Consider the following 14,982-nt stretch of genomic DNA (forward strand, 5'->3'; position numbering starts at 1 on the left):
CTCTGAGTCCAGACCACCCTCTGTGTCTTAATTTTGGAAGCTCTTGCTAAAAAGGTGAAATGGGATTGAGTTAAAACCCTGATTTATTTTGTTATTCTCAAACTAGCATTTAAATTGTTTTATGTTTTTCATTTACTCGGTATAATTTTGTAATCTTCAAATACAATTTAGGGGCCTAAGTAAAAATACCTTTTGTTTGTATGATGATTTTTAGTTTTCAAAATGCGTTTAAAATGATATTTGTTTTAATAGTCACAGGTAACCTGTGAAGCAGCCAGAGGATCTTCCTGTTTTACAAATGAGGAAAAGAAGCTTAGATGTTCAGTTGCTTACTTCAACTTTTACAGTTTGCAAGGAGAGTAACTAGAACTTTCTGGCCAGTTTCCCTATCGTGGCGATCTTTTCTAATGCTTCGATGAGTGACTGTGTAGATTTATGCATCTAACTGACAGAAATCACAATTTTTTTTCTTTTGCGTAGGAGTCCTATGCCCTGCTTAACAAATACGGGCTTCTGATAGCGAAGGAAGAGATGGACAAAGTTGACACTCTGCGTTATGCTTGGGAGAAGCTTCTGGTTCGTGCCAGTGAAGTTCAGAATGAGTTAGTCTCCCTGCAGCCTAGTTTCAGGAAAGAGCTTATTAGTACCGTGGAGGTCTTTGTCCGAGACTGTCACCAGTTCTACTTGGACTATGATTTGGTACGGCTCTAGCTTTCTCCGTGGGTATTGTTGGTGAGGAATGAATAAAGTATGCAGAAAACGTGTCCGTGTGTGTGTGTGTGTGTGCGTGCGTGCGTGTGCGTGTGTGTGCGTGTGTGTGTGTGTGTGCGTGCGTGTGCGTGCGTGCGTGTGTGTGTGTGTGTCTGTGTGTGATGTGCCGTCGAGTCGGCTCCAACTCCCGGCCACTCTAGGAATGAGTGATGTCCACCGAGTCCTGTCCCCACCAGCCCTGCTCGGCTCCTGCAGACTCACGCCCGCGGCTTCTCTCACGGAGTCCATCCATCTCACATCTGGTCCTCCTCTTTTCCTGCCGTCTTGTTTTCCCAGCATTCTTGTCTTTTCCAGAGACCCTGCCCTCTCGCTCTGAGCCCGAAGCAGGACAGCTGCCGTTTGGTCATTTTCGCCCCCACGATGTCTCGGGCTTAATTTGCTTTAGGACCCACTTCCTGGAGGTCCAGGGCATCCACACAGCTCTCCCCCAACACTGTATTTCAAACGATTCCACTTTTCCCTGTCAGCCTTCTTCCCTGCCCCGCTTTCACGTCCGTACACGGTGACTGGGAATCTGAGGGTGCGGATGCAAAACGGAGCTCTTTAAAGATCGTGTGTCAAATATGATGAAATTCCTCGGGAACGGGAGCTTCATCTTATGGGTGCATCTCCCATCCACGATCTTTTCCCCTTACAGTTCATCCAGAATAATTTCGACAGGAAATGGGAAATTTAAAAGGACTGTTCATATTGTATCTTTGGTCTTTTACTGAAGTGGTTTGATAGCTTTCGGAGTTTGCGTAGACAAACACTGTTTCTGTGTAGGTACACCGTTCGTCTTTCCCACAGCATTCATTCATCAGCACCCAGCAGTGCCAGGTACTGTCCTTGGTGCTGAAGACGCAAACATTGGCAGGACAGATGGAGTTCATATTTAATCAAAGATTTTTGAGTTTTCAGTGCAGATCTTCTGCTTGGGCTATATCATGTAACGAGAGCTACTTCTAGCCAATTATCACATGTAAGAAGGGAAATGCTTAGAGCACACGGTAGGGTGGAATCTGTATCTATTAACAAGCAGCACACCAAACCACACAGTAGGTTAATACCGTTAGGTGGTTGGTTGGACCCCTGCACTACCTCCAAGGATGAAGAAAGCACAGAAACCCGCACGTTTAAGGCGTTCTAATGTAGGAGAACCCGACTGGAACGTCAAGGTTACAGGTCACTTTACAAATGGATGTTAGAACGGTGAAATCTGTGAGTTGTGTGGCCTTAGCATTTTAGTTCGAAGCCAGAGATTATATGTGCTCCTTAGAGAGTACGTATTGACTCTGCGCCTTGCCACCTAAGAAATGAATGCTACATATTTTTAATTTTCAAAATTTCTCGACATATGGACGTTGTGGCATTAACTTATAGATCGACTAGAAAATCTTTCCAAATGAGTCACTTCCCCGAGTCCTATTTTTGTAAACGGTCTTCTATTATACATGTACTATGCATGAAAGCTAACTTCCGTATTCAAATATTTTGAGCTCGCGAAATTTACATGCAAACACTCCATTCTGTTTTATATTTGTTTTCACTTTTTGTTTCAGAATGGCCCAATGGCTAGCGACTTGAAACCCCAGGAAGCCAGCGATAGGCTTATCATGTTTCAGGTAATCTTTTAAGTTTCTATGACCTTCTAAACAACTCAAACCTTAATGCATTTTAAACACATACTGCCCTCCTCCCTGGACATAGAAAGTTTTACCATGGAATATAGTGTGTACTTACATTTAAAAAATATGATTTAGTAGAGTTAAAATTGGAGTTGGTTGCTATGCAGTTAATTATACTCATTTAGTATTTCTATTTGCATGTGCTCACAGATCATATATATGTGTAAGTTTGCATCTTTTTTTATTTGCATGTTTATTAACGTGTAAATGTGTCTAGTGAGTTTTCACTTGCATTTTTATTAGAATCAATTTGATAATATCTACCGGAAGTACATCACCTATACCGGGGGAGAGGAGCTTTTTGGTCTGCCGGTTACCCAGTATCCTCAGCTTCTCGAAATAAAGAAGCAACTAAATCTTCTCCAGAAAATATACACTCTGTACAACAGTGTCATAGAAACCGTAAATGGCTATCACGACATCCTGTGGTCAGAAGTGAATGTTGAAAAAATCAGCAGTGAACTTTTAGAGTTCCAGAGCAGGTGAGAAATTAAACACTTAATAAGCCCAGAGCTATGGAACCTCAGGTGCGTTCTTCTCTGATTGCTGTCAAGTTTTCTTCTCACTCTAGATATTTTGAACACACATCGCGCTGCATGTGCTCTTGTCCATTAGACATCGCCCTCTGGTCAAGTGCTATGTATTAATTACCCCAGTGTGTGCACACGGGGAGACAAGCACAGCCTTTAAACCTGGATGAATCTTGTCAGAAGCTTTTCTGCATCTTGGAGGGAGCTGATCTCTATTTATATTGATACTTATCAAATGACTGAAATTTATGTTAGATGATTTCCTGGGATAAAAGCAAGAGCCCCATATTTTCTACATCCTTTAAATAAAGTACTGAATCCGAAGAAAATGGATGATCATTGGTTGTTGTTTTTTTTTTTTTTTGGTTAACAGCCTGGTACATTCTGCTGTGCTTTGTACCTAGTAGGTCTCGAGATGTGTTTGTAGAATTGAATTGAACTGGGATTTACCTCTATTCTTTGAAATAATGCATTTTATCTAGTTAATTATTGTGAAGGATTGAAACAATTTCTTTCCTGATTGGGAGGGGTAATTGTATGTAATGTAAAAGTACATTATATTACAGACATCCTCTGACTTTTGAGATTTAAAAATGTGATAGATATTCGAATCGACCATTTTTGGTAGAAATGCTGGCAGACAGTCTTGGACTGGAGACTCCTGGCCTCCTATGCGAATGAGCTTCCATGTCGGCTTCTTGTCGCAGGTGTCGGAAGCTGCCCCGGGCCTCGAAGGACTGGCAGGCTTTTCTGGACCTGAAGAGGACCATCGATGATTTCAGCGAGTGTTGCCCGTTGCTGGAGCACATGGCCAGCAAGGCCATGATGGGCAGGCACTGGGAAAGGATAGCCGCCCTCACTGGGCATAGTCTGGATGTGGGCAATGAGACCTTCAAGTTGAGAAACATCATGGAGGCACCTCTTCTGAAATACAAAGAGGAAATAGAGGTACAGATGATAGACAGGATGCCGTGGTGGGAGATGGGAAGGTCTCGCGGGATTTATTTGATGGTATTTCTACATTGTGGAATGTTGGATCAGTAAACCATGCCAGGACCATTAAAAATCTCTTCCTGGCATTCAACTATTAATTCCTTCAACAAATGTTTATGTGACAAATGAGGTTGCATTTCTGCATTCATAGCTCATCAAATAATTTATTTAATTAAGTATCTATACAAATAAAGTTATTGTTATAAGCTGTGGTAGACACCATTGAAAGAAAAGTGTGTTGGTCTACAGAGATTCTACAGAAAGGGGACTGATCTATCTGGGAGATGGGGGAAAGGGCGTAAAAGGTAGAGGGGGTGCATGCTCATGACTTGCTGGGTGAAAGGACCGTGCGTGTGTGTTGGGGTGAGGGGCTCAGAAAGTGGTGTGTCGGATGAGGGAGCAGGCGGCGAAGCCAGAGAGGAGAGAAAAGATTGAAGAGATCTTTAGGAGATAAAACTGGGTAGAATTTGGTGATGGAGGGAATGTGGAGGAGAAACAAGGGGTGAGGCTGAGGAGCAAGCCTAGATTCGTTGAGAGCTCTAGATGGATGATGGTGCTTATCACCGAGCTAGGGAATCTTGGAAGGGAATCAGGCTGCGTGACAAGGTACAGCAATTGTGAGCTTGATTTGGGGCATTCGAGTTTGCTATTTCACTAGTTGTATTTGGGTTCCCTTGATATATCCAAACAGAGACATCCGGTAGGCAAATGGATACGTCTTTCCTGGAGGGACAAAGGGTTAGTGAGTATGTGGGCACAGACGAGCTCACCCAGAGAGGGGCTGTAATGTGAGAAGAGGTTAAGGACTGGCCTTGACTCATGGTCCAGGAGAAGATAACACTGCAGAGGAGATGGGAAAGCGATCAGAGAGTCGGGAAGAAATCAAGTTTCTGCTAATTCCTTCCCCTCGCACTGGACCGATTTCACTTTACAGTTAAAATCAGAGCCACATTAAACTTTGAGTCTTTGATTAAAGTTTCAAAATCTGTATGGTTCTCGCATATTTTTTTTATCTGAAATTTAAAATGTCGATATACTTGACATATAAGATTTGATAAATTAAAGGTGTACAACATGCTGATTTAATACATTCGTATTCCAATTACATTGCAGCCTTAGAGCACCTCTGTTTCGTCATGTAATTATTATTTCTTCCTGGGGTGAGAACAGTTGAGATCTAGCCTCTTAGTAAGGTTAATGTTTATAATACAGTTCCGTTGTCTATAATCTCTGTATTGTGCGTTCGATCTCCAGGACTTATTTATCTACGAGTTACAAGTTTGTACACTTAATCGTGATCTCCCATTCCCTCACACCCCAGCTCCTGGTAACCACTGTTTTTCCGAGTTCGGTTTTTTAGATTCCACATATACAGGATGTCATACAGTATTTGTCTTTCTCTGTCTTATTTTTCTTAACCAAATGTCCTAAAGGTCTATCCATGTTGTTATAAATGGCAGGAGTTCCTTTTTTCGTAAGGTCGAATACTATTTCATTGTCGCATATTTTTTTCTGCTATCTTTCTGAAATAATTTGGCGGGAAGTTTTTACAAATGAAGGCTCCGTTATTTATGCTATCTCTGTCTCCATCTCTATTCCCCAATCTCCGTCTACGTACACAGACACCACTTATTATATCGCTACTTAGAGCTGGAGATATGAATGTTTATAGATACATGTGAATCAAAGAGTGAAGAACCTAGACTGTTCAGGCGGGATGTGGGACTTTCAGGTGATAAAACGAGATCTTTCCGTTTTAATAGGACATCTGTATTAGCGCCGTGAAAGAGAGAGACATTGAGCAGAAACTGAAGCAGGTGATTAACGAGTGGGACAGCAGAACGTTCACGTTCGGCAGCTTTAAAACCCGCGGGGAGCTCCTCTTGCGAGGAGACAGCACCTCGGAAGTCATTGCCAGCATGGAGGACAGCTTGGTGGCCCTGGGCTCCCTGATGAGCAACAGGCAGGAAAACCTCATCTCTTTCTGGGGCTTTGAGAACCGTAATAGCAAATGTTGCAGGGGAAGTTGATTTAAAAAAAAAAAAATGCAACACTATCTCATACGATTTACTCAATATTGACAATGCTTGTTTTAATTTTAGCCTTTGGCAGAGCGTGTATAATACTGTTTTTATTTCATTATCCTCTGCTTGTGGAATGCGTCTGAGACCATCAGTTGGACGAAATAATGCAGCATGTAATCAGCCACCTGGCTCTTGTGGAACATTTCAGCTTTGCTGCTGACAAGCCTCAGCACACAGCAGATAGCTCAACAGGCTCCAGAGTCCAGGGGTGGGGTGCAGGGGAGTCATTCTGATTTTTAGAATGATCATTCCACTTGGAAAACCTTTTTGCCAGTAAGTTTACAGACTAGAAACTCTTAGCTGTGTACATACTTTAATGAGGTGGCAGATAAGAGAGAATGAATTTAACTCATAAAGAAAAGTGAAGCCATGCAGACAGATGCCATTCTCACATTTCGCCTTGACAGTGACAGCGAGCTGTCATGTGCGCTTTGGCCATACAAGCCAGAACTTACACTTCCTTGGTTCACTACTTTTCTTTGATCTTTCCGAAATAATTTTTGCTCACCAAGATCTTCTCCAATACATGGTAGTTGTGTAAGATCTGGATACCATCGAGATATGGATTGTGTTATCTCTGAAATGCCACTCTGTTCTCGGCATATATGTGTATCTGTAATTTCAATGTAGGAAGTAATAACTATTTAATACTGTTTCGATAAAAATTCTTCTTTCCATTTGCTGGGCACACCTAAGTGTTTGAAATGAATGATGCAGAATATAAAATTAGGTTTAGAGATTTAGACCATTGGCAACCTTGAGTGTGAACAACTTAGGATTTGATGAGTTTTCATGAATTTGGTTACTGTTTATACCCAATCAGAGTGAGGGACAGATGGAATATAACACACCCTATGGAGTTAGAAAAGTCCCATGAGTAAATCAAGTAACATTATTTGTGTTAGGGATGGGGACACTTTCCTCACCAATGTCATCAAGTCCACTGACGGAATTGTGTGAGGAACACGATATATTCAACACAAATTTGTTGAATATCTACTATGTGCCATGTACTCTTGTAGGTGCTATGGATAGAAGAGGGAATAAAGCCAAGACCTCTGTTGCTATGGAACTACTACGTTCTAGTGACGAGCATAAGGAAAAAGCCCCAGAAAAATGTATGGAATATTAAAACAATCCGTTTAATAATTAAGAATATGGAGAGTAATTTTATCCACTAGTATGACTAATGTTTGCGAAGGCTCCAAGTCCATATATTGCTGGGCTGGAGAGATTAAGAAAGGGAGAAGAAAGAGAAGCGGAAAAATGACAATAGGGAGAAACATTTCAGATTAAGTTTTTCTGCAAATAACAGAAGCACCACATACGACATCACTTAAACAAGACCGAAGCTTATGTCTCTCTCATGTAAAAGAAGCTCCGGGGTTGGAGTAGGGGCTCCATGGACCATGTCACCAGGGACCCGAGCTTTGTCTGGCTCACTCTTTACTCTTTTCTAGGTGTGCCCCTCTTCCTCTGCACTCCCCCTTACAGCCAATGCTGAAGCTTTCTTTTCCTCTAGAAGCGTGGCTCTCAGCCTTGGGTACACACTAGACACCCCTAGGGAACTTAAAAACCCCCACCCACTGGGCGCGCGCCCCAGACTGATTGGATCAGTCTTGGAGGTGGGACCGAGGCAGACATCAGTGGTTTTTCAGGTTTGCCAGATGTTTCCAATGAGCAGCTAAGGCAGAGAACTATTGATGTGGAACTGAGTCCTGGGACCACTGCAAAGGAGGCTGGGAAATTCAGTATTTAAACTGGACAGCTATGTATCCAGAAATGGGCTTCTCTGTCTAAAGAAGAAGGAGAAAAAGACTTTGAGAGACCATAATTGGTTTCCGCTTCAGGAGGAAAAAAGGGAAGATAGATTAACTGTGGGAAAGGCGGAAACGTGGATAGTCGGTAAACACGTAAGTGCATGAGCCTTCTCACCCACGTAACACCCACAAACACGAGGAGGTTGGACATGAGTGAATAGGAAGTAGGAAAGGGACCTCGAAGAGGGGAGGCTAAAGGGAGATTCCAAAAATCATATTTGAAAATGGAATCAGTGTTTGGCCTCCTCCAGTGGCTCTGTCATTGCTCTATATGATAAGGAAAACCAGGGTGCCATGGAATGGACTCAAGCTCGTACTGGAGAGTATCACTCTGTTGTCGGGAGCAACCATGATCAGAATTCTGCCGCTGTGGCACCTAGGTGGAGTCACATCTAATGCCTGGTCCGTTCCGTAGCTTTCACGTCTCCCACCTCTTCATTCTCTGGATCAAAAGGGAGAAAGTCTGACAATGCTCAACAAATGGCAATGAGTGAATCACTTAGGAGCATCATTGTAAAAGGCAGTGACATAATCGCAGTTGTAAAGAAATAGGTAAAAATTCGGATTAAAAAAATTTTCTTTAGTTCGAAAACAACAACAATAAAAGAGAAACCTCAACAAACCCTACATGCTGAACATATTTCTTGTTTTAGGTACAATATGCCGTTCAAAGCCCAGATCCAGAAATGGGTGCAGTTACTTTCCAACTCAACAGACATCATCGAGAACTGGATGATGGTGCAAAACTTGTGGATTTACTTAGAAGCCGTCTTTGTGGGAGGAGATATTGCCAAGCAGCTTCCCAAGGTTTTAGAATTTTCTTTATGATATTCTCAGGTTTTAAACGTAGAGAACTATCAAATAATGAATAACTCCTTTAAAATGTCATGATATTTTGACACCTCTTGAGCCAGCCTTACCCAACCTTTTGTTACGGCCATTGCACTGTTTTTCAAAGAGAGCAACTGTGGGAAAGAAGGGGTGTGAAAATCAGAGACAAAACTGTGAGGTTTCATAGGAAGTGGAGGGTTAAAAAAAACAAAGAATGAATGCCTGCATAATTGATACATGTCTTCAGATGATTTGAAGGTAAAATCTGGAGGAGCGTAGAATTACGGAGTAGTTATCTTGACAATAGTAGGATAATTTGCTCTTCTACGACTGACAGTTTAAAATAACTCACACTATACAATATACCCAATTATAACTGCACTGCAGAATTGAGGGGTGGAAATCTACAGGAAAAAAACTCCCAAACAAAAAGGGCCTCTTCTGAAGATGTTGAAGATGTTTTTCTCATCAAATTGTAATCATCTCACTCGGTGTATGTGGAGTGTTTCTTGAGATATTTTTAAAAAACACTTTTTTTCCCCACAAAATCTCAAGGATTCTTATTCAATTACCTTAAATTGCAAAAATATAACATCTTAACAATGTTATTGAGTTTTAGAGACATGATTATACCGAGTGTTCTCTTCACTTAAGTGTCGTAGCTTTCTCTTCGGCTAGTTTTCAGTTTAATTATAGAGGACAGATTTATCAGCCGATTTAATTTTTTTGGCTACCAGTGAAATTTATCCATACACTGAATTTGATTTAAGTTTGCTTTCCTCTTTGGTCATGTTTTTCTTCTTGATAAGTGGGGAAGAATCTCAAATTAGACTTAGTGGAAACTTGGACATACAGTATTGAAGGAGTTAAGTGGGGTTTCTTGTTTTCACATTTGAGAATGTATGCTTGTTGCTGAAATACAGAAAGTTTCAAGGAAGAAAATAAAAATTATTTCTACTTACTCTCTCAAATTAATCTGTGCATTTTCCATTTTTCCTGAAAAAAATCTATTTAAAAATGTTTGCAATATTAAGGTTATACTGAAATTGAGTTTATATCTTATTTTAAATGATTATTTTCTAAATACATAAGCAATTCAATGCTCACCATAGGAAACTTGAAAAACATAAAATTCACTTTATTTAGAGATAACTGGTAAAAACAATTGAGAGTGTTTTTTTCTCCCCAAATTGTCTCATATTGAATTATTATTTTTATATCTATTTCCTGTTTTTAGTTAACATAATGAGCTGAAGATTCTTATTTAAGAATGGGGGTGGTATATTGCAAAAGGCCCAGGGAGACTTGAACTAGAACCCATGTGGCATTCTAGGCAGGTATAGCCAGGGTATCCAGACCGGTTAGGGATCTGCCCCCAGCAGGAGGTGTATGAGACGCTCTGTTCTTGAGACCGCAGACGGATCCGATGTGCTTTGTTACCTCGTCCTCATAGGAAGCCAAGCGCTTTTCCAATATAGATAAATCCTGGGTGAAGATCATGAACCGGGCGCATGAAATGCCGAACGTGGTGCAGTGTTGTGTTGGAGATGAGACCTTGGGGCAGCTGTTACCACACTTGCTGGACCAGTTGGAAATATGTCAGAAATCTCTTACTGGGTAAGTGCACTGGCTCTGTGAAGGGTCTCAGCATCCTAGAGGTGGATGGGACCAGAGAGACCAGATGGCATTAGCCAAGTTGGTGTCCTTTGGCTGAGACTTAACTCACATCTAATGCTGTTGCATGACTAAAACTTGATAGTTTGAAGCCTCTAATCTCTCTAAGCATTTACTAGATTTGTCAGATACTAGGATTATAGGATTTAAGACATCTTCCATCACTCAGACAAGGCCTTGTAACAACATTCTCCTATGGTTCTTGCTTTTAAAAATTAATACACCTATTTTTCTGATAAATTTTTTGTATAAATATCTGAAGAACCAAGATATTTCATTATAGTCAATCAAGAACAATGTGAACAGTGTGTAGTTACACAGTCAAGATTATACAGAAATGAGAGCCTAATACATCTGTCAATATACACAGATGCACATATATACACACTCTTATGTTTGCAGAGGCTGGGTGAATTGTGAGAGTAATCAACAAAAATTTTTTTTTCCTCTTTGGCTAATCAAAATAAAATCATGTAAGTAGAAATACATTAAATAGTGATGTTGTAAAAACAGTTAGCTCCACATGTTCTTATTTAATTTTTATTTTTTAATTGCGGTATAATTGACATTATATTAGTTTCAGATGTATAACATAATGATGTGATATTTTATTTTTATTATTTTTTAAATTAAAAAAATTTTATTGTGACATTAGTTAATGGAATCTAGTAAGTTTCAGATGTACAATTTAGCAGTAAGGCATATATATATATATATATATATATATATATATATATATATATATATAGCATTGTGTTGATATTTTTATATATTGCAAAATGATCACCACAATGAGTCTAGATAACATCCACCACCATATGTAGTTACAATATTTTTCCCCTTGGGGATGAGAACTTTTAAGATCTACTCTCTTAGCAGCTTTCAGATATGCAATACAGTGTATTAACTATAGTCACCAAGCTCTTCATCGCATTTCCAGGACTTGTTTTACTGAAATACACAGGCTTTTAAATATCTCCCCTTCTAAGTTATTAATCTCTTTAGAATAGTCAGTACGTTTGGAGAAATTTTGAGTAAACTATTGATCAGGGTTCCCTAGAAAAACAGAACCAAGGGGATGCACACACATGTGCACACACACCCCCTTCTCAATTTTTCTCTTTTCTACTATTGAACTATCCTGTGGTATTACTTGACATTTTGACATTGTTTTGCAACTCCTCAGAGAAAAATCTACTCTAAAATTACTCAGTTTTTATTGAGCCTTCCTTGGCTGTTGATTCCGTTACCAAGAAGGGTTATGAGCCAAAATATGTAAGTCCACACTTGAGTTCTAATGTTTACACAAAAACGACGCCCTCCTGTAGATGTCGATGAGGGTCTGCTTTGGTAGGAAACGTCTTCACTAATCGGGCGGAAGTCGGCTCCTCGACTTTGACACAGAGGGTTGGCCGTCCCGTTCCACCTGCTTCCCTCCATCCTGGTCTGACCGCGTAGGAAGCGTGACCTGGATTCTGAGCCGAGGCAGATTAGTCCGCTGCGGGGAGGGGCGGCAGGGATAGGAACTGGAGAGTAAATTATTAAGAATAAAAATCAAAGTTACACAAATAAGAAGGATCGGGATTTTTAAAATGATAAAATTAGCATATTTAAGGTAAGGAATGTAAAAAGCTAAAACAAAACCTTACAGAGTTATAGATATGAGAATAACAACGGGAACAACAACAACAAAAAATCCATAACGTAAGGAATTACCATAAAATAAAGCAGATATAGAAACGAAAGTACAGCTGAGAGCAGGGCAGGTCGGTTTTGGTACCTGCTGGCGGAGAATGGAGCCCTTTCATGTGGCTCATTTGTAGCTGGATTTTGCTTCTGCTTCAGTGATGGATTCGTTGGATTTTTAAAGACACAATTCCACAAGTGAGATGTAGCCTTTATCTGACACAACACTGTGACTGCAAATAAAAACAAACAAACAAAAAACCCATTTGTATTTTTCCTTGTACTACAAGATTTTTCATATTACGTCAAATGTATACATTACACTTAGAAAAAGTGAAGACATTCTCGCAACGGTTCTGGAAAGAAAAAGTTTCCCCATCAGAATATGGAATGCTACTTGGCAAAAGTAGTAACAAAACAAACAAACAAGCAAAAAAACCATCAAATAGTATGTGGGGAAATACAGTTACCTCAAAAATGCTCCCCCCTTTCCCATTTAGATTATTCTTAGAGAGTCCTGCTTTGTGTGTTTATAATGCTTATCTTTTTCCTTCCCACGCAGATACTTGGAGAAAAAACGGCTTTGCTTCCCCCGGTTCTTCTTCGTCTCGGACCCTGCCCTTCTGGAGATCCTGGGGCAGGCATCGGACACGCACACTATACAAGCCCATCTGCTGAACGTGTTTGACAACATTAAAACCGTCAGGTTCCACGAAAAGGTTTGCCTAATTCTAACTGCTGGCCGGCCATGACCGTATCTGAGGAGCAAGTGTCTTTATTGAATGTCTCTCCTGTGTGGTGCTTACGAAGGATTACTTCCCTGGCCACTGACTCTCAGCCGGTGACTAAAAAACTGTTGGGTCCTTCAGAACTATGTGATTTCTTACTATCCAGAGTGTAGCTTTAAAAAACAAATAGTTTATGATTAGGAAAGCATTGTAGGGGGCATCCATGGTTTTACATTCCAAGTTAGTTGTTCAGAAATTTAATAAAACAAAGGAACCCAGGTTTATGAAATAGTGCCTTGCCTAAACAGAATTGCCACTGGGATTTGACTGTTTTAATCAGGCTTCAGAAGTTTTTGGCACATTGATGTTCCCTGTTTTTCATCATGCTTGATTGAAACTTTTTTTTTAGCCCACCCCAAGAAGTTTCTAGAATCATGGAGTTATACTAGAACCCAAAGTGGTCATTCAGCGTGAGGGAGACCACATTTGCACAGTTGCCAAAAGTTGTTGTCTGATCCATCCCTTCACCCGAAATTCCTTGGGAAGGGGACGCTACCAGTTTGACAGTGTGTCCAGTTCCCCCCGGTGCTTCGTGCAAACCCTGAGCACCGTTCGCTGATTCACTGTGGCATGCGATGTGCGTTCGTCGAGCAGCTACCATGTGCCAGATGTCATGCCTGACGCTGGGAAGGTGCAAAGCCAGAGGACCCGTGCCCTGGTGGAGTCTGCAGAGTGAGCGCGGTGGCAGAGTGATCCCAGCGTAAGCGGTTAAACGCCAGTCACTTCTGTCCGTGCCTCTCGCTGTGTGCCGGGCTTGATGCTAGTCCTGGGCTTCCAAGGCAGAACACAGCATGGTCAGCACCGAAGTCATTTCTATGCAGTACGGCATTCAAGAGAACTTTGGAAATCGTTGATCATTGTTGACGCACTGTGCTAGGGCTCCATGAGGGAGCCCTAAACTGGGGGTAAGGGGTCTAAAAGAAGGCTTCCTTAGGAGAGTATGGTGTTCGAACTGAGTTTTTGAAGGCGAACGGGACATACCCAAGCATATGGCAAAGCGATGCATGGTTCAGCCAGAACGAAGGGCAAAGGGAGGTGTGGGCAGCCCAGGATGTCCGAAGCGGGCATGCGTGAGGGAGGGCATTGGCTTCCCAAGGCAGCTCTGGAGTGAAACGACAGAAGTGTATTCTCTCACCTAGTTTCTGGTGGTTGACAGCAATCCTCAGGTCTCCTTGGCTTGCAGATGCATCACCTCAATCTCCACCTTCGTCCTCACGTGACGCTCACCCTGTGTGTCTGTCTCTGTGTCTAAATCGTCTTGTTCCAGTCATTGGATTAGGGCCCACTGTCATCTTGGTCGTCATCTTGATCACAACGCCCAGGTTCTGGGGCTTTGGGCTTCAACGTGTATTTTGCGGGGTTGCGGGGGACACAGTGTAACGCATGGTAGGGATTGATGGGCAAGAGGAGAAGGGGGACAGAGAGGCATGGACCAGAGTCCGGAAGACCAAGTGTCTCACACTGTGGAATTCTGCTTCGTCGTGAATGTGGCGGCAGAAGATACGGATGGTTTCGAAGCAGGGCAGTGATCTTATTTGTATTTCAGAAAGATTCCCTGGCTCCGAGTGGGTGGACTAGAAGGGGGCACGGAAACCAGTGTCGGAAGGGCTTGCGAAGTCAGGACGGGAAAGGGCGAGCGGCCGCAACAAAGCCTTGACGAAGGAGGTGGGCGGAGAGGGGGAAGGCAGTGAGGAGGCATGGAGATGGCTTAAAATCAGCGTGAAAGGGGGGCCTGACTCCCCCAGGGAGTTCTCGCTGACATTTCACTCAAATCCTGCGATGGTGCTGGGACTTCTTGGTCCTGGAGTGAAACTTCTCTCTCATTGTACACTGAAGATAATTGAAATGTCCTCATTTTTAGCCTTCGTTCATAGCGATTACTTCTTAAAATAGCATTGATTTTTATTATTATTCCTGCCATAAGGTGGCTACAACCAGTGGCAGATCCTGGTTTTTTGGGTCCTATAAAAATCTTATGAAAAAGTAAACATGAATTTATGTGTAGAGCCTTGGAAAAGGTCCGTGTAAATGAGAGGTCCTGAAATGTGTGACTCATTGCCTTTATTAATAGTTCTAAATTTGAGATTTAAGATTCCTTCTAAGTCTGAGACTAAGGGAACAAAATTTCACTTACTAAG

The 14,982-nt window shown here is 41.6% G+C and overlaps 1 protein-coding gene across 3 annotated transcripts in view; it reads left to right on the top strand.

The window, feature by feature from the left end:
• DNAH5 (dynein axonemal heavy chain 5) overlaps positions 1 to 14,982 on the top strand; it is a 226,653-nt gene that overhangs the window by 91,585 nt on the left and 120,086 nt on the right. For all 3 annotated transcript variants that reach the window (XM_016152142.2, XM_036225601.1, XM_036225602.1), the window contains exons 25-32: positions 481 to 699; positions 2,313 to 2,375; positions 2,682 to 2,920; positions 3,676 to 3,916; positions 5,725 to 5,924; positions 8,519 to 8,672; positions 10,150 to 10,313; positions 12,619 to 12,775. In XM_016152142.2, coding sequence (XP_016007628.2) covers positions 481 to 699; positions 2,313 to 2,375; positions 2,682 to 2,920; positions 3,676 to 3,916; positions 5,725 to 5,924; positions 8,519 to 8,672; positions 10,150 to 10,313; positions 12,619 to 12,775 — 1,437 coding nt within the window. The remainder of the gene's footprint in view (positions 1 to 480; positions 700 to 2,312; positions 2,376 to 2,681; positions 2,921 to 3,675; positions 3,917 to 5,724; positions 5,925 to 8,518; positions 8,673 to 10,149; positions 10,314 to 12,618; positions 12,776 to 14,982) is intronic.

The sequence above is a fragment of the Rousettus aegyptiacus genome, unplaced genomic scaffold (genome assembly GCF_014176215.1).
Source record: "Rousettus aegyptiacus isolate mRouAeg1 unplaced genomic scaffold, mRouAeg1.p scaffold_m13_p_8, whole genome shotgun sequence".
Lineage (NCBI taxonomy): Eukaryota > Metazoa > Chordata > Mammalia > Chiroptera > Pteropodidae > Rousettus > Rousettus aegyptiacus.